At 37.7% G+C, this 23,333-nt stretch overlaps 1 protein-coding gene across 2 annotated transcripts in view; it reads right to left on the bottom strand.

Moving 5' to 3' along the window:
• Nucleotides 1–23,333, bottom strand: part of MTFR1 (mitochondrial fission regulator 1) — a 60,478-nt gene that overhangs the window by 29,318 nt on the left and 7,827 nt on the right. For both annotated transcript variants that reach the window (XM_061438878.1, XM_061438879.1), the window contains exons 2-4: nt 15,181–15,320; nt 8,438–8,536; nt 1,082–1,197 (exon numbers count right to left, since the gene is read on the bottom strand). In XM_061438878.1, the coding sequence (XP_061294862.1) occupies nt 1,082–1,197; nt 8,438–8,536; nt 15,181–15,243 (278 nt within the window). In that variant the 5' untranslated portion in view covers nt 15,244–15,320. The remainder of the gene's footprint in view (nt 1–1,081; nt 1,198–8,437; nt 8,537–15,180; nt 15,321–23,333) is intronic.

Here is a 23,333-nt window from a genome sequence, read left to right as displayed (position 1 = left end):
AGAACTGAATTACTAGAGATCATATTAGGCTAATAAAAGGAAATACTGCAGGGACTTCCCCGGTGGTCCAGTGGCTGGGACTCTGTGCTTCCACTGTAGGGGACCTGGGTTTGATCGCTGGGCAAGGAATGCAGATAATACCACTCTTAATGGCAGAAAGTAAAGAGGAACTAAAGAACCTCTTGAGGGTGAAAGAGGAGAGTGAAAAAGCTGGCTTGAAATTCAACATTAAAAAACCTAAGATCATGGGATCCAGTTCTATCACTTCATGGCAAATAAAAGGGGAAAAAGTGGAAGAAGTCATAGATTTTATCCTCTTGGGCTCCAAAATCACTATGGATGGTGACTGCAGCCATGAAATTAGAAGACTTTTGCTCCTTGGGAGGACAGTTATGACAAACCTAGACAGCACACTAAAAAGCAGAGACATCACTTTGCGGACAATGGTCTGTCTTAGTCAAAGCTATGGTTTTTCCAGTAGTCATGTATGGATGCGAGAATTGGACCATAAAGATGGCTGAGCACTGAAGAACTGATACTTTCAAACTGTGGTGCTGGAGAAGACTCATCAGAGTCCCTTGGAGATCAAGGAGATTAAACCAGTGAATCCTAAAGGAAATCAACCCTGAATATTCATTGGGAAGACTGGTGCTGAGGTTGAAGCTCCAATACTTTGCCCTGATGCGAAGAGCGGACTCACTGGAAAAGACCCTGATGCTGGTAAAGATTAAAGGCAAAAGGAGAAGGGGGCAGCAGAGAATGAGATGGTTAGACAGCATCACTGACTCAGCGGACATGAATCTGAGCAAACTCTGGGAGACAGTGAAGGACAGAGGAGCCTGGCGTGCTCTGTCACAAAGAGCTGGACATGAGTTAGGGACTGAACAACAACAAGAGGGAACTATGAATAGACTCCACATGCCGCAAATAAGTGTTCAAATACCACAAATAAAAGATCCGTATGCTGCAACTAAAACAAGTTTTAAAAAAGTTTTAAGTTTAAAAATAAGGAAATACTGCAAACGTATCATCTTAAAATAATGAATACTGCATCTCAGGCTTATTAGCCACCCAAACTAACCTTTGTCTTGTTGAACACTCTCCTTCTTCTTCAGCTACCCATCCCACATCAGCAAAAGACACCACTGCATCCTCTCCCGAGGGGCTAGAGCTCCATTCTGTCGTAGGGCTGGTCAGCTGTAAGTTACAAATATGGAAAATTCTTCATCTGGCACCAAAATGGTAGCATGAAACATTTAATTACCTAAAGGAAAAGCTTCAGCTCTAGCATTACAAACACACAGGCAGTTTCTCACATTTCCACTGAAGGTCTCCACAAAAGGGACCTTTATTTATGTCATACTGTTGTTTAATAATATATGCAATCTCTGAATTAGAATTTAACTTATTCAATTTTTATTTTATAGGTCAAATGAAACTAAAAAAAAATACCTCTGTTCATCTTCAAACACTAAGAAAATTTTTAGAATCAATTCTTTTCTGAAGAGATGTAGTAAAAAGTATAGCAACAAGAATAAACAAGCGACCTTGCTTTGTGCTAAATCTGGCAATATTTTTTAATTGATATTGCTGTTATAACAATGAAAATACATTTTTAAATGTCATTAAATCTCTTGATTTTTAAATAAAAGTATTAACTAAAGAACTGAAAATACAAATAGCAGTAGACTTCCCTACCGAACCTTAAACACAGAGATGAAGGAACAGAATATTCTGAAATAAATATAACAAAGAAAAAGCATGCAAGTTCTGAAATTTACCTTCAAAACATGGAAAAAGAACTTAAAGTTTTGTAATATGAATAGCCTCAAAGCCAGAAGGCCAATGAATAATAATTTTAGAATAGTTATCAAATTAACATAGTATTTCCTATAGGCTTTAAAGAAAGAAAATGCAGACTTTTTAATTTACCTTGAAAAAACTGGAAAAAGAATTAAATTTAATTTTTGTTATGGAATAATGCCTCAAAGCCAAAAGGCCAATGAATAATTTAAAAATAGTTATCAGATTAATATGATACTTCCTATAGGGTTTAAATAAAAAAGAATATGCAGACTTAATTGAAGTAAAAAGCTTAAAAAGCCAGAGAGAGAGATTTACATATTTACATGTTTATCAGAAAGTCTCTACTGTAACCCATTCTTAGTTTGAACCTTCTTACTATCATTGCAGATGAAGCTTTTGGAAGCTACACTGAATTAATACTTCTTCCTCAACTGTAAAATATACCATACACACACATAATACTAATATGGTTAAAAATTTTAAATACCTTTAGGTGCTAGTTTATGAAGATCAGTTTGGTTACGTAATTCTTTGTTTAGAAAATAAATTTTGTTCTAATACAGTTACTAGTTGGTAGGAAGAAAGGTATATTTATGATAAATTGAGTTTTGACCTGAAGACTTCTTCCCTCCCCATAAAGGTTAAAAAAATTGCTGTTTTCGTCTCAGATAGTTTTGTTCATAAAAGGAAGCAAAATGATACTTTTCTAAGAATACTCAAAAATATAAGTTTTGTGACAGCTTGTCATTTTATAATGTAAAGATTATACAATACTTCTCAATTTTACATCTGTAATACTTGCACCAACTCCAGAATTAATATCTGTATCATTTCTAGTTGACATCCTGCCCCACAAAATAAAGCAGTTTAAGTATTTAAGTTACATATCTAGATTATAACAGTGATTTATGCCACCAAAAAAGCCTAACAAAGTCCCTGGGGAAACCAAACTCATACTAAAAAATAAAACTGAAAAAACAGTAATACTAATCTTTTTTTAAAAGGCCTCTTCCACTGTTGCTGAAATGTGCATTCAGTAGCATAAGCGTGAAATGACGAGGGCAATTCACTCAGTAAAGTGCTAGTGCAGGTGAGGTCTGCATAGGCACCGGGTCTGAGGGCACGGACTTCTAGCAAGTGTGATGTAGACGCCACTACTGACATGCATGGATGACTGATGGGAAGTTTGAAAAGTAAAGGTCAACTTACTGACGGTTCCAGCAAGGTCCTGTCCTATCACAGCTATTGTTAGTAGGGGGAAAAACAAAACAACAACAGTGAAGAGATAGAAAAGTGTTCTTTTTCAAAATCAAGGGAATTATACAATTTAAAATTAGTGTTATCAGTATCCAAAGTCTTTTCAGAAAGTATGAAAAGCATTTCATTCAGAGCAAGATTTAGTAGCACTGTATTTTTTACTAATCTTAAGAAATTCAAATCAACATTTGATACAATTTAAATTATCCAAGATTCAATTATATTTCAAGAATTTTACCAAAGTAACTTTAGGTGATTTAAAACATCCTGATAATGTAAAACTATACTAAAGAAACTGATTTATTAAATAAAATACATAAAAGAAAAATATAAAGTATTGAAATGCTTAAAATATTAGAAGAACTCAGCATGTCCTCATGGGACTTTTCATAAAATAAACACACTGGTCCCAGGAACCAGGATTCTCTGTTTCTTGCCAAAAACGGTGTAACAGTAAATATACTCAGTCTATTTTACCACCAGTTGTTTATAGCTAAATGCAAAACATGTATTCTTCAAAGCAATACTGTAAAATATTGATAACAACATCTAGCTTTTTTATTTGTAGATTTAATTATTTCTCTTTTTCTACCAATTCCTGTCATAGTTAAAATATTAAAAGCAGAATTTCTACATTTTAATATAGTGACACCAATAGGTCACAGGGCATGCCTGTGTAAAGAACAACAAATACTCTAGCTGAAATGTAGGCACTAATACTGCTGAATGATGTGGTCACTTAAAAAAAAAACAACTGAGCATTTATTAACACTTTCTATTCATGACACACCTAGAATGGGGGAGGGAGGAAGGTGAGGGAAAATAGGGAGAAGGAAAAAAGACCTGAGAGTCAAGAGCGAGAGAAATGTGTATCTCTCAAAATAACCCAAGAAGGTAAGTAACAGTATCCCCAGTGGAGAAACAAGTCTCTAAGAAGTCAATTACTGAGAAAGAATAAAATATCATAAATGTTATTTACAGAGCTGGGCTCCAAATTACTATGCCAGGCTACCAAATTTATACACATAACACATGTAATCTTGATTTGGTTATCCTTAACGGCCATCTTATAGCAAAAATATTAATATCAAGAAATGGACATCGCACACAGTATGACATTTCATGCTAGCATACTGCGGATTATCAGAAAGTAATGGATAATGCTGAAGGGCAGGTCCCTGCTAGTCATGGCCTGATAAAAAGTGGTCCACTGGAGAAGGGAATGGCAAACCACTTTAGTATTCTTGCCTTGAGAACCCCATCAACAGTATGAAAAGGCAAAAGATAGGACACTGAAAGATGAGCCCCCCAGGTCGGCAGGTGTCCAATATGCTACTGGGGAAGAACAGAGAAATAGTTCCAGAAAGAATGAAGAGGCTGAGCCAAAGCAGAATGATGCCCAGTTGTGGATGTGTCTGGTGCTGAAAGTAAAGTCCAGTGCTGTAAAGAACAACATTGCATAGGAACCTGGACTGTTAGGTTCATGAATCAAGGTAAAATGGACAGAAATCAGCAAATTTAATACAGATGACCATTATATGTACTACTGTGGGCAAGAATCCCTTAGAGGCAATGGAATAGCCCTCAAAGTCAACAAGAGTCCAAAATGTAGTACTTGGGTGCAATCTGAAAATGACAGAATGATCTTGGTTCATTTCCCAAGGCAAACTATTCAACATCACAATAATCCAAGTCTATGCCCCAACCAATAAAGACGAGGAAGTTGAAGTTGAATGATTCTATGAAGATCTACAAAGCTTCCTAGAGCAAACACCAAAAAAAGATGTCCTTTTCATCACAGGAGATTGGAATGCAAAAGTAGGAAATCAAGAGATACCTGGAGTAACAGGAAAGTTTGGCCTTAGATACAAAATTAAACAGGGCATAGGCTAACAGAGTTTTGCCAAGAGAATCCAATGGTCATAACGAACACCCTCTTCCAACAACACAGGAGATGACTCTATACATGGACATCACCAGATAGTCAATACTGAAATCAGATTGATTATATTCCTTGGAACATTTATCAGCTTACTTCCTTGTTTAATATCTCTCCCCTGAACTATATCCCAGTAAGGGTGAAGATCATGACTGTTTGGTTCATCACTGACCAACAATACCTAACATAATACATGGATCTCACGTTTATCTGCTAAACGCCATGTGGCAGGTGGTTGTTTTCCTTCCAGACTTAGTGTGAGAATTGTAGTGAGAATCTTACACTTGTTTAGTTACAGAACATTCCCTTCTCCACCAATTCCAACAATCACTCTTAGCCATCCCAGAAACTAGCCTGGGGCAGGGTTTCCACAGGAAAAAAAAGAGGTAGTCCAGGTAAAATTACCCAGAGGTCTGCAGGTTGCAGAGCAGGGATTCAAACTCCTATAGCACAGGGCCAAGTTCCCACCCATCCCTTTATCTGAGAGCATGCAAGATCACTTTTTTGTTGCCTTAGGTTTTTTAAGTGTAGTATTTATTTATTACCCCCAATAAGCCACACTTAAATTCCATGTGTTAAACTCAGAAAATTTTAAATTTATAAAAATGACCCTAAAGGTGCTTTAGTGATTACTTTCATATTTGCCAACAGATAGGCATGTTACTGCTTTAAACTTTCTTCAGCAAAGTATGAAAACACAACCTGTAAATGAAGTCCTCAACCCCACTGCAAAAGCTCCTGAAGAGGTTTTTAAAAAACAAATGTATGAAAGTCAAATATATGAAATTCAGATTTAGTAAGCTTTGGATGACATCTATATTCTTTATAAGCCCTGTTAAGTGTTTTTGTTGGGGGTGGGGGTGGAGCCTTGAGGGTGGAGCCCAAGCATGCTTATTTTTTAAAGCTCCTGGTGATTTAAATATGCACCTAGTATTGAGAACCACTGTAAACCAAAACCTCTGAACCCCATTCCAACAAACAATATAGCAAAAATATATTGAGTGCTTTTACATGCTTTTTTACATTCATTATCTCATTTTTATTACCAGCACAATATTCCCTGTGACCATTAACTGGATTCAGGTGTAAATAAACATGTTGATCTATGTTCTGATCTGTGACCCTATAAATATACAGAAATCAAATTTGTAAAATCACAGAGTTCATTTAGTGAGCCAAATAAGTTTAATTTGCTATTCTGCTGTAAGGTGGCAATAACGATAAAATCCCACCACTGGCATACTTTTACTGTGCACTAATTATGTACCAGTTATGATACTCAGAGTTAGATATCCTAACCCTCACATCACAAAGTAACATTCCTGGCTTGCCCCTCGTTTATGTGAGAGTCTTACTTGTCCAGATAATGGGTCATCTGACAACAGTGAAGAGATGGTATGATCTAGAAGGAACATACTGAGACCTAAGAGTTCAGAGGTGAAAACTGCTGTGAGGGTGACACGGTTGAGGTGCTGCCTGTGAGTGTGGGTACAAGGGAAGGAATAGAAGTGAAAGCCAACAAGAGCAGAGGAAGTAAAGAAAATATGAAACTGTGTTTCCAAAGACACTGAAATCACCCAGGACAACAAAGAACTGGCTTTGACTACTCCTCCTGAATTGACCCATGAATGCTTCATTCTCATGTTTAATCTATTTCAACTTTTGTCTCCTAAACAGGGCCCCATAATGGGGTCTGCTCTCCTTGGGTCTAATGGTGGCTTCCCAGTTTCAGACTTCCTATAGTCATGTTGGAGTCCTAGACAGTCCAAACATATTCCATATCAATCAAACCCCCACTTAGCCAGAAGAATAGCAAAAATGTTGTCAATGTTATTACTCTGAACTGCATCCCTTATATTTTTCAAAGATTCTCCATTTTTTAAAATTTCTGATAGACTTAGTAAAAACAAAACAAAAATACCAGAGGATACAGAGGAAAAATACCAGACAAATTATCTAACTAGCAGATAAAACACTTTAAGATTGACTTTGAATCTGAAAAGCAGCAGCGCTACAAAGCTGCCTAGAAGCAAAAATCTCACTTTAAACAAATGTCTTGTTTTCTACTACACTCTCAAGTAGGTCACCAGTATTTCTCATACCTTATTCCTCTCTCCTTATGTTAATCTCTTTTCAAATGTAGCTCCTGTACTAAACCTAAAATTCTTTTTCTGCTCAGACCCTTCTAAGTAACTAATAACATTGAGAAAGAGGCTCCTTCCAAGAAAATGAACTTGGCCCTAGTACCTCAGTCCACTGACTGTCAAGGCAGATTTGGGCTGCTACCAGAAAATGCTAGATTATCTTCATTGCTTTCATTCACATCTAGCTGCTGCTGCTACTGCTAAGTCGCTTCAGTTGTGTCCGACTCTGTGCGACCCCATAGATGGCAGCGAACACAAATGCTGAATCAAGTTCTCCTGCAACTAGGTTAAGCAGATTGATAAATAGAATTAAATGAATAGTGCAATCAGAAGAAAGTAAGTCTTGGTTAACACAATAGTTATTTGAAGGAAACTGGCAAATAAAGCAATCAACAATTGGTGTCTAACTGAACTGAATTCTCAGATATTGTGCTTGACAGAATTACTACCATAGGTTTCTCCATTTTAATTTTTTTTAACTTGCTAAAATTTATCATTTTGTATCATTTGATAAAAATTACTTCTGGAAGTTCCAACTTGTCAATGTCTAGACTGATGCACAAAGGTTTTGCCAGTCAATCTGCTAGTGGGCACAATAATGACCAACCTTGCTAGTCAATCTGAACAAATGATAATTTCTACCACTTACTGAGGAACAGACTGTTAACTGTCTCTACAAGGAGAAGTAATTTTTAAGTAAGACATCATATCTAGTAAGCTCACAAGAGCACTTCTGAATTATGAATTAAATATATATCTTCCACATTTCACATGCTAATCTATTATTTAAAATTGGTATAAATATCTGCTGAACTTTATATTATACTTAAATGTTGAACTGAAAGGTTTTGTCTTATTACTGTTGTAGAGAATTACTGAAAAACAAGAACAAAGCTATGTGATACATGTCTAACACTAAAACAACAGTAAGGAACAAAAGCCCAGATCAAAAAAATATAACCTTTATATCCAAGCAAAGAGGTGAGTGGTTCCTGATTTGGTGCTAGAAGACAATGTTCAAGGTCACCTGGGAATTAACTGCTTGGCTTACTATATGCTTCTAAGTCTTCAAATATGTATTCTTAAGGATAAATGTCTTAAAGAGCTTAAATAATCACTTCACAGAGGAACTAAAATTAGAAAGACTTTACTGTGGTTTTTATCCTCTTATTTTATTGATAGTGGCATCAATGGGAGGAGAGGTTCAAAAAGTACTTTTAAAGCTGCCTTGCCTATTTATATTACCAATGAACATATTAATATAAAATCTGAAATATATAAAATACAGTACCTGAAACTGAACTCTTGGACACTGGATCAGAGATAAATTGGTACCAATTTTCCTTACAATACTCCGAGATGACCCATATGGCTTCCCAGACCAAAGAACCTAAGGAAGAAGGAAAGACCAAAAGTTCAATGACAAGACTTACAGAACTGTTCATACAAAAGCATTGGACAATTAATTGCATGACAAGCTGACACATTAATTATGGAATCAGAATGCTCTATGTTACAGGAAATGAGCTGATATTTTTCAATTAAAAATGTAATAATATATATAGCAGGCTATTATTAATGCAGTAAAGCTTAATGTGAGGCATCATATAAAAATGTAAAGAACAATTAGTGGGAGTTGCTTAGAGGTTCAACCCCTGGTCAGAGATCTGATCCCACAAGCTGGCATGCCCCCACCCCAAAAAAAGAACTACGAGTAATTGTAAAATATCATATTTGGAATAAAAACTCATCTATTTTCATTACGCTTCCATACTATTCTGCAAAGGAAGCTATTTTATCTCCTCTGCTTTATTTTTAGAATTTTATATATGTATAAGTCTCTCAAAACTACAAGCTGCTTTTGTTACAATAGGCTTTCAAAACAAATGCAAATCAGTACAAAGTTCAGAATCTGAATTTGTACCATGCACGATGCTTCATTTTGTTCGCTTATACAAGAAGGCCTGGCCAAGGGTGAGTGGGGGCCAAAATCCAGTTGTACTACATTTTCTCATGAGGCCCTGTCTAGGGGGAAAGGTACCTTTTCCTAATTTATACAAAGGTACTAAATGGGTTGTGATAACCCTAATGAGCAGAACTTTTCAGATGAAATCATAATACAGAGGACATTATGCTATGCTTAAAGCAAAAACAAACATAAACCTCCAAAGCAAAAAGCAAACAAAAAATGCATGTTAAATGTTAAATCATTACAACATGTACCTTGAAACTTCGCCCCAAGTATATGCTCTTTCCTTAAAGAGAAAAACTATCCATCTGTTTTCAGTGCTATACCTGAAAGCCTGGACAGAAGAGGTAAAGAGAGGTAGTATGCTATTAAAAAGCAATTTTAAAAGACAAGAGGGAGAATGATGTGACTATTTACTTAATTCATTCAACTTAAATATTCAATTATATCCTAGCATAAATAATGTATTCTGGGCCATGAACATTGACCCCTTTTTAAAGTTACTCCATGCCCATTCTAATCTGAAGAATGGAATTAGTTTGATCAAGCAGTGTTCGTGTAAAGAGCTATGGCTTCCGCCCATAATCCTAACCAGACCTCTAGACCATTTTAAAAGCATGTATAACTTGTAAAACAAACAGAGAAGCAGTCTGATCTCATATTTTAGCAATCAAATCCAATTTAAGGTTAACAGTATGAGTCAATGCGAGTATCATGGGGTATATATACCTCTGCCCCAGCCCATGTAACTGTCATCATCAATATGTTCAAAGTTTCAGAAAAATAACAAGGACCCTGTGTGCAGCACAGGGAACTATATTCAACATCTTGCAATAACCTATAATGAAAAAGAATCTGAAAAAGAACAGATATTTTCCTATATATGTTTAACTGAAACACCCTGCTGTACATGTGAAGCTCACACAACACTGCAGATTAACTATACTTCAATTGTTTTTTTTAATGCATTAAAACAATGTTCAACGTTACACTGATGATTTTACCTGGGAGAGTTCTGGAAAGTACTAATAGCCTAACACTTCAACCAACAAAAATTATATTAACTCCTGCTTTAGAGACACAAATATTTTTTAAGAAATAGAAAAGGATGATATAGATTGGAAAATTGGTCAGTGGAAAGACATCAATACTGAAATAAGAACATTAAACAAAGGATACAAGAGAGGAAGCTATGTGAAGCTTAGAAGAGAATTACGTGGAGTTGAGGAAAGGAAATTATCCACACCAATGATCATACAGAGGATCATCACATGAATAGTATTAATAACACATGAGAACTAACAGCAGGAAGATCACCTGACCAGAGGAAAAAGGGAAGAATAAGAGGCCAAGAAAAAATAAGGACAAGTAATTCTAAAATGGACAGTATTCAAGCAAACTCTTTACCTTATACACGTTAATAGACATAGATCTTTAAAGAAAAAAAAAAATCCATAGGGCAATAGTAACTACACCAGTCAACCATTTCTGATGTCTTCTATTTAGCCACAAGTGAAAACTCTATGATGTACAAGTAGAACACTATTTATGCATCATAATGTGACAGTTACACAGCCTAATGTGAAACCTTTCGTCCCTCCAGTAAGCAAAGATCTTACCTGCAGATGGAGAGGACAAAAAAGCTCACAAAGAAAAGTTCAGAAAGGACTTGCCAAGGTCAGGAACTAAGATTTCTGCCAGCTTTTAGCTTTCCTTGGTATGCATGCTTCAGGACTACGTTTCAACTACTATCTTCCCATTTGCTTAATATCAGAAGGAAAGACTTAGCAGGTGCCTTCCACAAAAGAAGGTGGCCAAAGACTCAGTATTTACTTGTAAGGAATGAGTAGACTATTTAGGATTTTTGTACAAAGTTAAGGAAAGTAAAAGAACAGACTGCTTTACATGATTATTTCTTTAAGTATACATAGTGGACTAACATAATGTGGTTCTTCAGTTACTTGTGAACTGCATAGCATTTAGCACCAAAAAATATGAAGCAAGGGTCTAAATGAGCTAGTGACTGGGATATTCAGAAAGAGGAGGAGCCGTAAACTTTACTGGATTGAAGAAAAAGTTAGAAGAAGGAGCAGCTAACTTCCAGGAACTCTAAAACTAGGTCTGACTATTTTTTTCTATTCAGTCCTCATGGAGGGGGCAAAGTCGTAAATGGCTGTGAAGAAATAATGAACAGATGGTATGGAAAGTCACCATCTGTGCATGATGGGAGGCTGCACGGCCCAAGCGCATCTCCTGTCCTAACCGGTTGCTGAACTGGCTTGTCAGGATACTTGTTTGCAGAAGGAAAGGCTTCCTCTAAAGATAAACTGTCGTTAATATTTTCAGATGTTAGAGAGAGGTCAGGGAGAAAACTGTCATTACTAGACAATTCCATTTCATTAAGAAACAAGAATTCAATTCCATTAAGGAATAATTAAATGAATGGAATTATTAAATAAAATGTTTTGCTTTATTCATAAGAACTACTGATAAATAATGTAATAATGAATCGGGAGGGGGGTGCTTGCGTATCTGAGTCTAGTAATGACAGTCCATAACATGTAGCAACAGAGTTTGAAAGTGATGACAGCAAGGCAGGAGGATGACAACAGGAAAGCTATCTGTTCTTTTTTCAGTGTGCCATGCTATTGTCACAGTGCTGAAGCGTGAGGCTGGAATCCGAAGCTGTCATCTATCTCATTATGACGACTGCTCTCAAGCTTTATATGTTAACTCGTTTGTTATAGACTAGTTTAATCTGTATTTCTATTTGAGAGTCACCACTTAGCAAGAGAAAGTATAAACCTAATTCTAAATAAATTTTTTTTTCTCTAGAAAAACTATGTAATACTAACCCAAGGTTCTTATTCTGAGGTTCCCATATCTCTGAAATTATATGCAAAATTGTGTGCATACACAACATTTTTCTGGGAAGAAGGGCCATACTATTAATCAAATTTTTAGGGAGTCTAGGACCCAACAAGGTATAAATTCTTAATTCCACAGGAACCAGAGTGTGTGTTGGGGAGAAAGAAGTAAAGATATGAAGATGAAATTCGGTAACAATTTTGAACTCCCCAACTGAAGATAACCTTTGCCTCAGTTCTCTTCCTCCTTATCTAAACTCCTAGCCACATTCACACGCTTCCTCCAAAGCACAAGAGGAAAACAAGGGTACAATTCTCAAGTATTACTGGAAATACATTACTAATTCAAATTAGATATTTGCTATAACTTTTCAACGTAAAATACTGAGATTAACCAGAATCACATTAGATTCATAGCTTGCTTTCTCTAGTTTAAAAACACTTTTACTTAAGGGCAAAAATATAGTAATAATACACTGAGAAGAAAGTGTGGACAAATGTGAGTACAGCAGACCCCTGAACAACACTGAGGTTGGGGGCACCAAGCACTGCCCCACTTTCCCGACAAAATCCACAAGTAACTTTACAGTTGCCCCCATATCCACAGTTTCACATCCCCGGATTCAACCAACCATGGATCCTGGAGTACTGTAGTACTGACTACTGAAAAACATCTGCATATCAATGGATGTGAGCAGTTTAAATACACATTGTTCAAGGGTCAGCTGTATATAGTTTTAAAGTCAAACAAATGTTGAGGCCAAATGGAAGGCAATGAAGAGAAAACAGAGAGGCCTCAGCAACATGTAGGACTGGCTTTAAAAGCCAAGATTAAAATAAATAAAAAAATAAAAGTAGGCACTACCACTTATTGTCTGTTTAAAGCTGGCAAGTCATTGATCCCTCTATATTTCCCTTTCCTCATCTATAAAATGGGGACCTCATGCCTATGAGCATTAAATGAGATAAAAGATTTAAATTTGTATTATTTAATAAATACTGTCATTTCCCCTATTATAAGAGGTAGTAAAGTACACTAAAAAAAGGATTTTGGAATCAGAATTGGATTCATTTTATAGCTCGGCCACTTATTAGTCAGGTAACTTTAGACAACTCAGTTAAACACTCTTGAATTTCAGGTTCCTCATCTGTTTAAAAAACAAATCATTGTCCTAGTGAACACAGATAATATGCCTAAAAGAACTGGGTATACTAAGCCAATGAATGATAGCTATTATGATGGCGCTGATTTGTGTGATAAAATACAAATAGGTTATCATCACCAAAAATAAAATCCTGATCTCACTTGCACTTTTTTTTAGGCAGATAAAAATACGTAAAGGATGAAAGCAGTTTTTGTTCTTGAATACATTCAAACACAGTACTGAGTTCATTTGTATATCTAACCAGTGAGAAATACATATTTTATCATTGAAAAATGGAACTAAAAACTGGTTGATTTTTTTTTTTTTTTTTTGCTTTTCAGACTACTCCTAGGTAGCAGGCTGAGAGATCCAGGAAACAAAGATAGAAAATAACTCCAAAGGTTCACACTGCTTCATGTTAGGAGAAAATTTATTTTTATATAGACTCAGTTAACTGGTTAAAAGTGATGATCATATGTTACATTAAAAAAAAAATGGTATTTCCATCTGCCATTAGTAAAAAGGGCTGTCAGTTTTTATTACAATATTGGGAGCAAATGAATGCTCTCTTACCTGGTCCATTCTTTGATGAAAGGCACCCGTTTTAGAGTTCAAAATGAATAAAGCTAAATAAGCAAATTAAACCAAGTAAAGCATGTTATCTGTTCCTGAAACAAAATTCTGCACTTTGGCCTCAATCAGCCCTGGTCACATTGCCCGACTTTGGGCGGGGGCAGGAGGATGACAGAGCAAAATGGTAGGAAGTTCACTATCACTGACTATACCTACGCTCCATACAAGCCACTGGCAGGCATTGTACATACCCTGCCATTTAACCCACAGGCTCACTGTGCAGCAGCAGTTCTTCCCATCTGTACTCTGCAGATGAAGAAAGTAACTGGCAGAAATACATTTCAGACTGAGGTGTGTGTGCGTCCAAGACCTATATGATCTTTCCACTAAACTACACTTCTTACTAAAACTGCAAAGGAAAAGGAATCACAAACTGTAAAGCTTCATGTTGGGGGACTCATTAGCAACAAAAGCTTCCTGACTTTTCGAATGGAAAAGAAATTCTCTTGCTGTCAGTACTGAAATGTTCATCTGCCCCAGGTAGCCAAATAGTGGTAAGCGGCAAACAAGAAAGGTGGTATAGCGGCCCTAAGTGAAATAGGAAATGTGAGAAGATGTAACTGAAAAAGATGAAAGTATTAACTTTACAAACCATTTTCCCATTGCTTATCCTCAAGATGATAATCTCAAAATTATGCAACTATAAAAAAGGGTAATTTTATTTGGTTCTTTGCTTTTTATCTCCATAGAAAACATTTAACTTTGGGAGCTTGGGGGAATAAAAGTTCAACCTTCTCAACATAAAGAGACACAAAATAAAACCAAAACATAAAAGCAATGCAATTATAAGTATACTCAAATTATGTAACTTGCCTATATCTTTTAAGAAAACAGCTTAATTCCATGTCACCAATAACACTGCATTTGAAAATGATATGTATTCCACAAAATATGCTTGGTACAACTATTGTTCTAATAATTTTACACTGGGTCTGAAAAAAAATTATGTATCAGTAGAATATATTTTTTAAATGTTAAGATTAGAGCATCTTTGGCATAGAATAACCATATTACACTAATTTTTTCTTTGTATCTGTAGTTGTATTTTAGCAGACATGACTTTTATTGTAAACAGTTGTGTGATAAACCACATTATAAAAGCATTCAATATTTCAATGTTAACAGTTCTACAACACTGAGTTGTCAAGCATTAGTCAAACATTTTATTCAGTGATTTTTATATATATATGTATTAAAGCCTTTTCCTCACTAATAACAAATTCATTGCTTTTAACAGTTACATGAATATTGGGTAAATTTTCGATGTAACCCATCCCATAGGATGCTGGATAAAGATTCACTTCCATGATCTATATAGCAAGCAAATTAAACAGTACATATGTTGGCCATACATAGATTCATTTTTCCCAGAAAAAAATTATCAACATCCGGATTTTAAAAATGAATTTTGAGCACTCACCGATTGCATGCTTCCAACCTGTTGAAAAATCATCCTAATTAGGCGTTTAATCCAGCCAAGCATTTAGATGGCAAAATCTCTCCAAATTTGCATTTCAAGTACTTCAGGCATACATAGCAGCACATGGTCCATAAAGCATGCTGAAATTTGAAAATGAAAATACTAAAGTGAAATTATTATTATTTAGAATCTTTACTGTCTACAACATGTCTCACAAAGTCAGTCTAGTCTACAACATCTTAAATCTTTGTGTGTGTGTGTGTAATTAAAAAAATTTTTTGCTTGAGATCAGCTTTATATAAACTAGTATTACAATTGTTTTTCTAACTGTTTTTTAACTTTTCCATTCAGGATTCTATGTTGAAAGTGATGAAAACCTATTGTGGCTGACTTAAGCAGAAAATATATTTATGGAAAGACACCCAGTAGATAACAATCTTAGAAGAAACTGAGAGGCTACATAACCAGCAAAGACATCCAAAATCACAGCAAAAGTGTCTTGGGAGACACCTCTGCAGTTGCTACTGTGACTACTGACGGAACAGAAGCTCCCAGGTCCCCCTTCTCTGTCTCACTGGCTCCTGAGTTGCTCTCCTACTAGTGGCATTTGGTCAAATCTACCTGGCTACAGGGTTTCCCAGGTGGTGCAGTGGTAAAGAATCTGCCTGGCAGGAGACGTGGGTTTGATCCCTGGGTCAGGAAGATCCCCTGGAGTCAGAAATGGCAACCCGCTCCAGTATTCTTTCTTGCCTGGGAACTTCCATGGACAGAGGAGCCTGGCAGGCTAGAATCCATGAGGTCACAGAGTCGGACATGACTGAGAGACTGAGCACGCACCTGGCTATAGTGAGAAGCAGATTCTACCTTCCACCAAAATCATAAAGAATTCCATAAATATAAGGCAGGACTTCAGGCACTGCCGCTGCACCTCCTCCTCCCTTCCTCATCAATATACTGTGTAACTGACACAATTATGAACTTATGTGGCATAAACCAGTTTACTGGAAGGGCTGGTCTCCAAAGTGACAAGGACTGTACACCAGACTATAAAGCAATGTGCTGCTTTCTTCTCAAGGAAGCCTTCAAAAAAACTGTACTTTGTGATATATTTGATTCACATTCTGATAGAAGTTTATCCTCTTGTGGACCAGAAATAAAGTTTGTGGCCTACACTTTGAGAAGAACTTGATGAACAATTATAAAGAATGGAGGGGGGTGGGGTAGAATAAAGATGCCATAAATATGCCAGACGCTGGGTGAAACATGAACTAGAAGGAGACCAGCTCTGATGACAGATCAAAGTATGTAATGAAAGAGAAAGCACTAACAGGAACATACAATTTACTGGTAACTAAGGAGCGGTCACAACTACAACAGTGGTGAGATATTAATATATTTTAATATTACCAGCATCTATAATTGCTTATAAGAATGAATACTCTGAGAGGTAATGGGAATAAAAAGTACAGAGGGCCAAAAACAATGGAGATGACTGGCCAAAAAAAAAACTGATCAGAGAAAAAGGATGGTTTTATGTAGGATTTGAAAACCTATCACCGTTTTCTGGTTTTTTTTTTTTTTTGGCCATGCCTCAAGGCTTGTGGGATCTTAGTTCCCTAACCAGGGATTGAACTTGAGTCCTCAGCAGTAAAGCGCCAAGTCCTAACCACTGGATGGCCAGGGAATTCCCCTTACCGCTTTTTTAGAAACTGAGCTATACCTTACACAGAAAAGTGCACAAATTTTCAGTGTGTCCAGGTATAAACCTGTAGAACCTCCATCCAAACTAAAATATAAAACACTTAAAGAATGCCAAGAGCTCCTGTGAGCCTCCACCCAGTCAATATCCACGCTTCATCCATCTAAATAGTACTCTAACTTTTGCAGTCTATCACATCTGCAGGCTGTACATACTTTTTTGGGTCTGACTTCTTTCACTCAACGTTGCCTGTGAGATTCATTCCCATGATTTGGGAATCACAGCTCTTTTTCACTGATGTGCAGTATTTTGCTATGATACTCTACCACAATTTACTTACCCAATTTACTAGGGGTTTTTGTTTGTTTTATTTTTTTGAAGTATATAGTCAATTTACAATGTTGTGTTACATGATTTACTGTTTGTGAACATTTGGGTTGTTTCCATTTTTAGCTGTTACAAATAAAGTTGCTGAAACAATTCATGCACATAACATAGCAAGGTACACATAAGAACTAATTTCTCTTGAGTTTATACCCAGGAGTAAGATTGCTAGTTCATAATATATACAGATACATAGCTAAATCTTTAATAGAAACTAAGTTTTCTGAGGTTGTTATACCAGTTACACTCTCCAAAGCAGATAAATAAACGAGCTCTAGCTGTTCAACAATCCCTCGTATTGTCAATGGTCAATACTTGGTACTGTCAGTCTTTTTAATTTTAGTAGGGGGTTCTTCACAGGTTTGGGGGCATATTTTGATACCTTCCATTGAGAAGTTTTTTTGCTCATTTTTTAAGTGAAAAGTTTTTAAAAAATTATTCTTGTGAGGAAGAGAGTCTGCACTACAGATGAAGATTAAGAAGCATGGCTTAGAAAATGCAACCTAAGAGTGAATGGGCTAACTCATACAGAGTAAGAAATGAAGCCAGGATAGAAATCTCAGGAAATACCTGAAGATCAAGCAAAGGTCAGTGGGAAAAAATATGCAAAAGAGGTAACGAAAAATGTAAGAGATATTGTCACCAAAAAAATAAAAGGAATTTTCAATAAGGGGAATGTTCAACAAGGATGTTAATCAGAAAACATGGAAAAGAGGTCACATAGCTGGGGGCCTCCTCCAGCTACCGTTTACTCCAGACCCCTCCACTGTGCTCTCTGGAAGCCTGTTTGAATGAAGGTAAGTGTTTCCTCCCTCACCGAACTGAAACTCGGCTCTCCCTGTAGCATGCTGTGTCAAAGGGTCCAGTACTTGCTTATTCTCGCTCACTTTACATCCAGGCTGTTTCCAATCAGTCACTGCTCTTTGTGGTGGTGGTGGTAGTGGTTTAGTTGCTCAGTCATGTCCAACTCTTTGCGACCCCAAGGACTGCAGCACGCCAGGCTTCCCTGTCCTTCACCATCTCCCAGAGTTTGTTCAAACTTATGTCCATTGAGTCGGTGATGCTATCCAACCATCTCTGAATTACTGCTGTTAAGTTCTTTTCAAAACTCTCCCTCAAAGGCAAAACTAAAGAGACGACAGAACAGATCAGGGGTCACCAGGGACTGTCAGTGGAGGAACAACTCCACTGTAACAACTACAATAGGGCACAAGGCAAGCTTTGGAAAAATGCACATAGTCTATATCTTGATTGTGGTGGTGGTTACATGACTGTGTTCAAAGAAATCTACCAAAAGGAGTGAATTTTGCTGTATGCAAATTGTGCCTTCATTTAAGAAACAAGCAAAAGCAGCTCTCCTTAGGAAGCACTGCTTGACCACCCTCTGTTCCTCATGAGGACTGACTTAAGGGCGCTCGAGCATTCCCCATCACTCAACTATGAGTCCTGAGTCCTCTCTTCTCCAAGCCCTTCCCTAAATGGAACTCTGCACTCTGGACTCATCAGCACTAGTACATCATAAACACATATTCTTGCCACTGCTGAGTGGTTATAATATTTACAATAATGCATCCAATACACCACTGTTTGAGTCTATTTACATAAAGATCTAAGACAGGTAAAACTAAAAGCAAGTTAATCACACATTGTGAATTCTTTTTCAAAGTTTTTTTTCTAACTGTTGTGGAGACAGAGGTAGTGACTGATAGTAGGCCTGACTGCAGGATTTCAGTGGATGCTGGCCAAGCTGTGTTTCTCGACAGACAGACAGTTGGATGTGCTTACTCTGGGAATGCTTATCAAGATGCTGCACACTTACATACTTTTCATAATGTAAGTTACGCCTCAAATAAAAGTTTTAAAAACACATATAGCTTTTGATTAAATTACTTAACTTTCAGGAATTTTTTGCAGAAATAAAAGCATTACACATAGAGAACATAAAGGTATTTTCTGCAGTGCTTCTTCTATTCACAAAACTAGGATCAATTTTAAATGTTCATCAATAAAACACCTGTTAATTACAGTATATGCATATTACAAAGCTTTATGCATCTATAAAAAGCGAGTTACAGTCTATGTAATGACTTGATAGTATGATACAGGAGAGTAATATACTATGATTTAATTTCTGTAAAAGACAAAAATCTTCAACCTTTTCATTTATAGAAAGATGTACATCAAACTATTGAGAGAGATTGATTCGAGATGGCAGAGTAGAAGGACGTGCCCTCATCTCCTGCAAGAGCACAGATATAGCTGTTGAACAACTATCGACAGAGGAGCTGGAACCAACCAAAAAAAGGATACCCCACGTTCAAAGACAAAGGAGAAGCTGCAACAAGACAGGAGCAGGGGCACAATCATGATAAAATCAAATCCCATACCCACCAGGTGAGTGACTCACAAAACGAGGGAACCATAACACCAAAGAAGTTCTCCCCCTGACGTGAAGGTTCTGAGCCTCACATCAGGCTTCCCTGCCAGGAGATCTGACAAAGGGATTGGAAATCCCAGGGGTACCTGACCTTGAAGGCCAGCAGGATTTGACTGTGGGACTTCTACAAGACTGGGGGAAACAGAGACTCCACTCTTGGAGGGCACACACAAAATCTTGTGTGTACCAGGACCCAGGGGAAAGGAGCAGTGACCCACAGGAGACCGAACCAGACCCACCTACTGTGCTGAAGGGTCTCCTGCAGAAATGTGAGGTGGCAGCGGCCCACAGCAGGGACAGAGGCACTGGCAGGAGCAGTTCTGGGACGTGCCCATTGGCATGAGCCCTCTTGTGGTCGCCATTAGCCCTATCACAGAGCCTATAGACTAGGGCTGGGTTGCTTCAGGCCAAACTAACAGGGAGGGAGTGCAGCCCCGCCTCTCAGCCGACAATTGGATTCAAGTTTTATTGAGAGTCCCAGGCAGGATAATCACCAAGGAGGAACACACCAAGACACAGTAATTAAACTGACAAAAACTAAAGACAAAGATAGAAGGAACAAGGAAAAAATGACAAATAACATATTAATACAAGGGAACTCCCTTAAGGTTATCAGCTGATTTGTCAACAAAAACTCTACAAGCCGGAAGGGAATGGCACAGTATATTCAAAATGATGAAAGGGAAGAAACTACAACCAAGAATACTCTATCCAGCAAGACTCATTCAGATTTGACGCAGAAATCAAAAGCTTCACACACAAGCAAATGTTAAGAGAATTCAGCACCACCCAACCAGCTTTACATCAGGCTATTAAAATTGGCTAAAGCAGGGAGAATTTTTTCTTTGTATGGTTTGTGCTGCTTAGAACAATGCTACAAAGCATGTTTTACTTTTCATTTAAAAACAAAATCTAGAAGTTACAAAATCCAAATATCACTCAGACACTCCTTGCACCATATGGAGACCTTCAGTCTCCCTCCCCTGAACTTGTGGTCATCCTAGTCAATCCCTTCCCACCTTCACTATCTTCCGCCTCATGCAGCCCCACATCTGAACCACTGCTTTCTAGTATTTTCAGTCCCTTTTTCTACTGTTTTGTTTCTTCAGCAAGCCAGAACTTGGTAAGTACACCAGCCTACACTTACGAAATTGGGCTGTAGGAAAATGACTAAATCTCACATCTTGAAGTTGCTACAAATGTACTACCTCTAGTTTCAACTAGGCCTTCCCTGGTAGCTTGGCTGGTAAAGAATCCGCCTGCAATGCAGGAGACTCTGGTTCAATTCCTGGTTGAGGAAGATCCCCTGGAGAAGGGATAGGCTATCCACTCCAGTATTCACAGGCTTCCCTGGTGGCTCAGACAGTAAAGAATTCGCCGGCAATGTGGGAGACCTGGGTTCGATCCCTGGGTCGGGAAGGTCCCCTGGAGGAGGGCATGGCTACACATGCCAGTAATCTTGCCTGGAGAATTCCATGAACAGAGGAGCCTGGCGGGCTACAGTTCACGGGGTCACAAAGAGTCGGACATGACTCAGGGACGCAGTCAGGGCAGTCTTACTTTCCTGCTCTTCCCCTCCTCCATTCTCCAGGGCAGCTATTTCTAGCATTCTCCATGCTCCCCAAATCTAATTCTAGCTCCGTCATTTCTCAGATGACCAAACTTACTATTCAAATAAGAAAAGTCATCTGACAGGAAATCCCTCAATGACCTCACACTCCACATGCCGCAAGCGCAGCATCTCTGTATCCACACCTGTTCTGTCCCCCTAAACCTGTTTGCCCACTCTCTCCTGTCCCTCCTTCCAACCAAGTGCTCAAGATCATACCCACCCCTCCACTCACAGGTCTCATGACATCAGCTATACCCTGTATTACGTGGATTCTTTTCCCTGTTAACGGCAATCACATGCTACCTTCCTGTTTCTCCCATTTTCTTTCAAACCAAAGAAAGCAAAAACTGAACATGTTAATTTTCCTCCTCAATGTGTCCCCTGCCTCAGACAATGGCACCCCAGTTGTTCTTTCTGTTTCATTTCCTACAAGCAGTTCTATTTCCCTTCTAAATATATCAAATTCCATTTCTGCTGCTCCTCCTGCTCTTCTGAGTCTGTATACTGTAAAAAATCTAACAAGATTACGTGCGTCACCCTTTCCCCTGATTCTGCTATCCCTTTCTATCCATTCTCAATACAAAGTACTTATGACTTGAGCTGTTTCCCTATCCTCTGCATTTTTCATAATCTAATCTTTGATCCAGTCTCATAGATAATCTTAGAAATTCAACATGCTTCCTGGACTACTGCTAGCTTCTACCAATCTTTTGTTTCAGTTTAGCTCTCACCTCCTCCAAAAGGGTTTTCCTGATCAACCAGTATTAGGGCCCTCCTGTGTGTATTCTCCTACACAGCACATTAAAACAATGTATCTAAACTGCCTATCTCCTCCACAGCACTTTAATCACCTCAAGTGCAAAGACTAGCTTACTCATCATAAGACCCCAGCACTCAGCAAACTATATGGAATACAACAGTTGCTCAGTTAATACTTGAATATTAAACAAAAGGCATCTAAGCCCCAAGCCGGTGCCTCTTCTATACTGTCTCAATTGTAAACAGATTTAAGAGGAATTTTACTTCTATTTATATGTGAACTAGGCTAATTTCAGACAAATTCTCCTCCTGCTGAGAACAAGTAAACTAGTGGAACAAAAAAAAAAAAAAAAAAAATTTTTTTTTAAATTAACTATTTGAAAGCATTAGAGAACTATCAAGGCAGAGAAATATCACCAAGCCAACAGTTGGTGCTTTGATAAAAGTAGTAAAAAGAATTGACCTCTAAATGAGATTTACTGAGGAGAGAAAAGGCACATGTTACTAGTAACAGGAATGAAAAAGGGGACATCACTATAGCTCTTAAAGGCATGCAGAAAATCATAAAAGGCAAAACAAACCCGTAGTGTAGGGTGTTACCATGGTGGTTACCTTTGCATGGGATGGGTAACAGGAGCAAGGCAGCAAAAGGAGTTTTCCAGAGGGTGGGCAACTTTCTAGTTCTTAAGCTGGGTGGTCACTGCATGGATGTTTGCTTTGTGATCATATATTGAGCTGTATTATTTATGTTTATCCATCTTCCTGTGTTACACGGTGTGTTACACTTCACAATAAAAAAGGTTTAAAAAAGATGGCTAAGAATCAGGCTGCACTTTGTTTTGATTGGTTTGTTTCGTTTGGTTCTGTGTGTGTGGGTAAAATTTGACTTCTAGAATTATATGATGATAGTATAGGCTTAGAATCTACTCTGGCTAGACTAGACATAGAAATACAATGCAGTACTACAGCGGGGTTGGGGGGAGGATGAGAGCTAGTAGAAGAGAAAATCAAAACTGAATGAGAAATAGATAAACACTGAAAACAGGCTTTCTTTTCCCTCCACAAATACTACAAAAATATATAGTAGCACACAGGTAGACCAATTAAAAGTGAAGTGAAAGTGAAAAATCACTCAGTCTTGTCCAACTCTTTGCAACTCCCATGGACTGTACAGTTTAGTTGCTCAGTCGTGTCCAACTATTTGCGACCCCATGAACCGCAGCATGCCTGGCCTCCCTGTCCATCACCAACTCCTGGAGTTC

Source organism: Bos javanicus, chromosome 14, assembly GCF_032452875.1.
Source record: "Bos javanicus breed banteng chromosome 14, ARS-OSU_banteng_1.0, whole genome shotgun sequence".
Taxonomy (NCBI): domain Eukaryota; kingdom Metazoa; phylum Chordata; class Mammalia; order Artiodactyla; family Bovidae; genus Bos; species Bos javanicus.
This window is presented reverse-complemented; position numbering and strand designations above follow the sequence as displayed.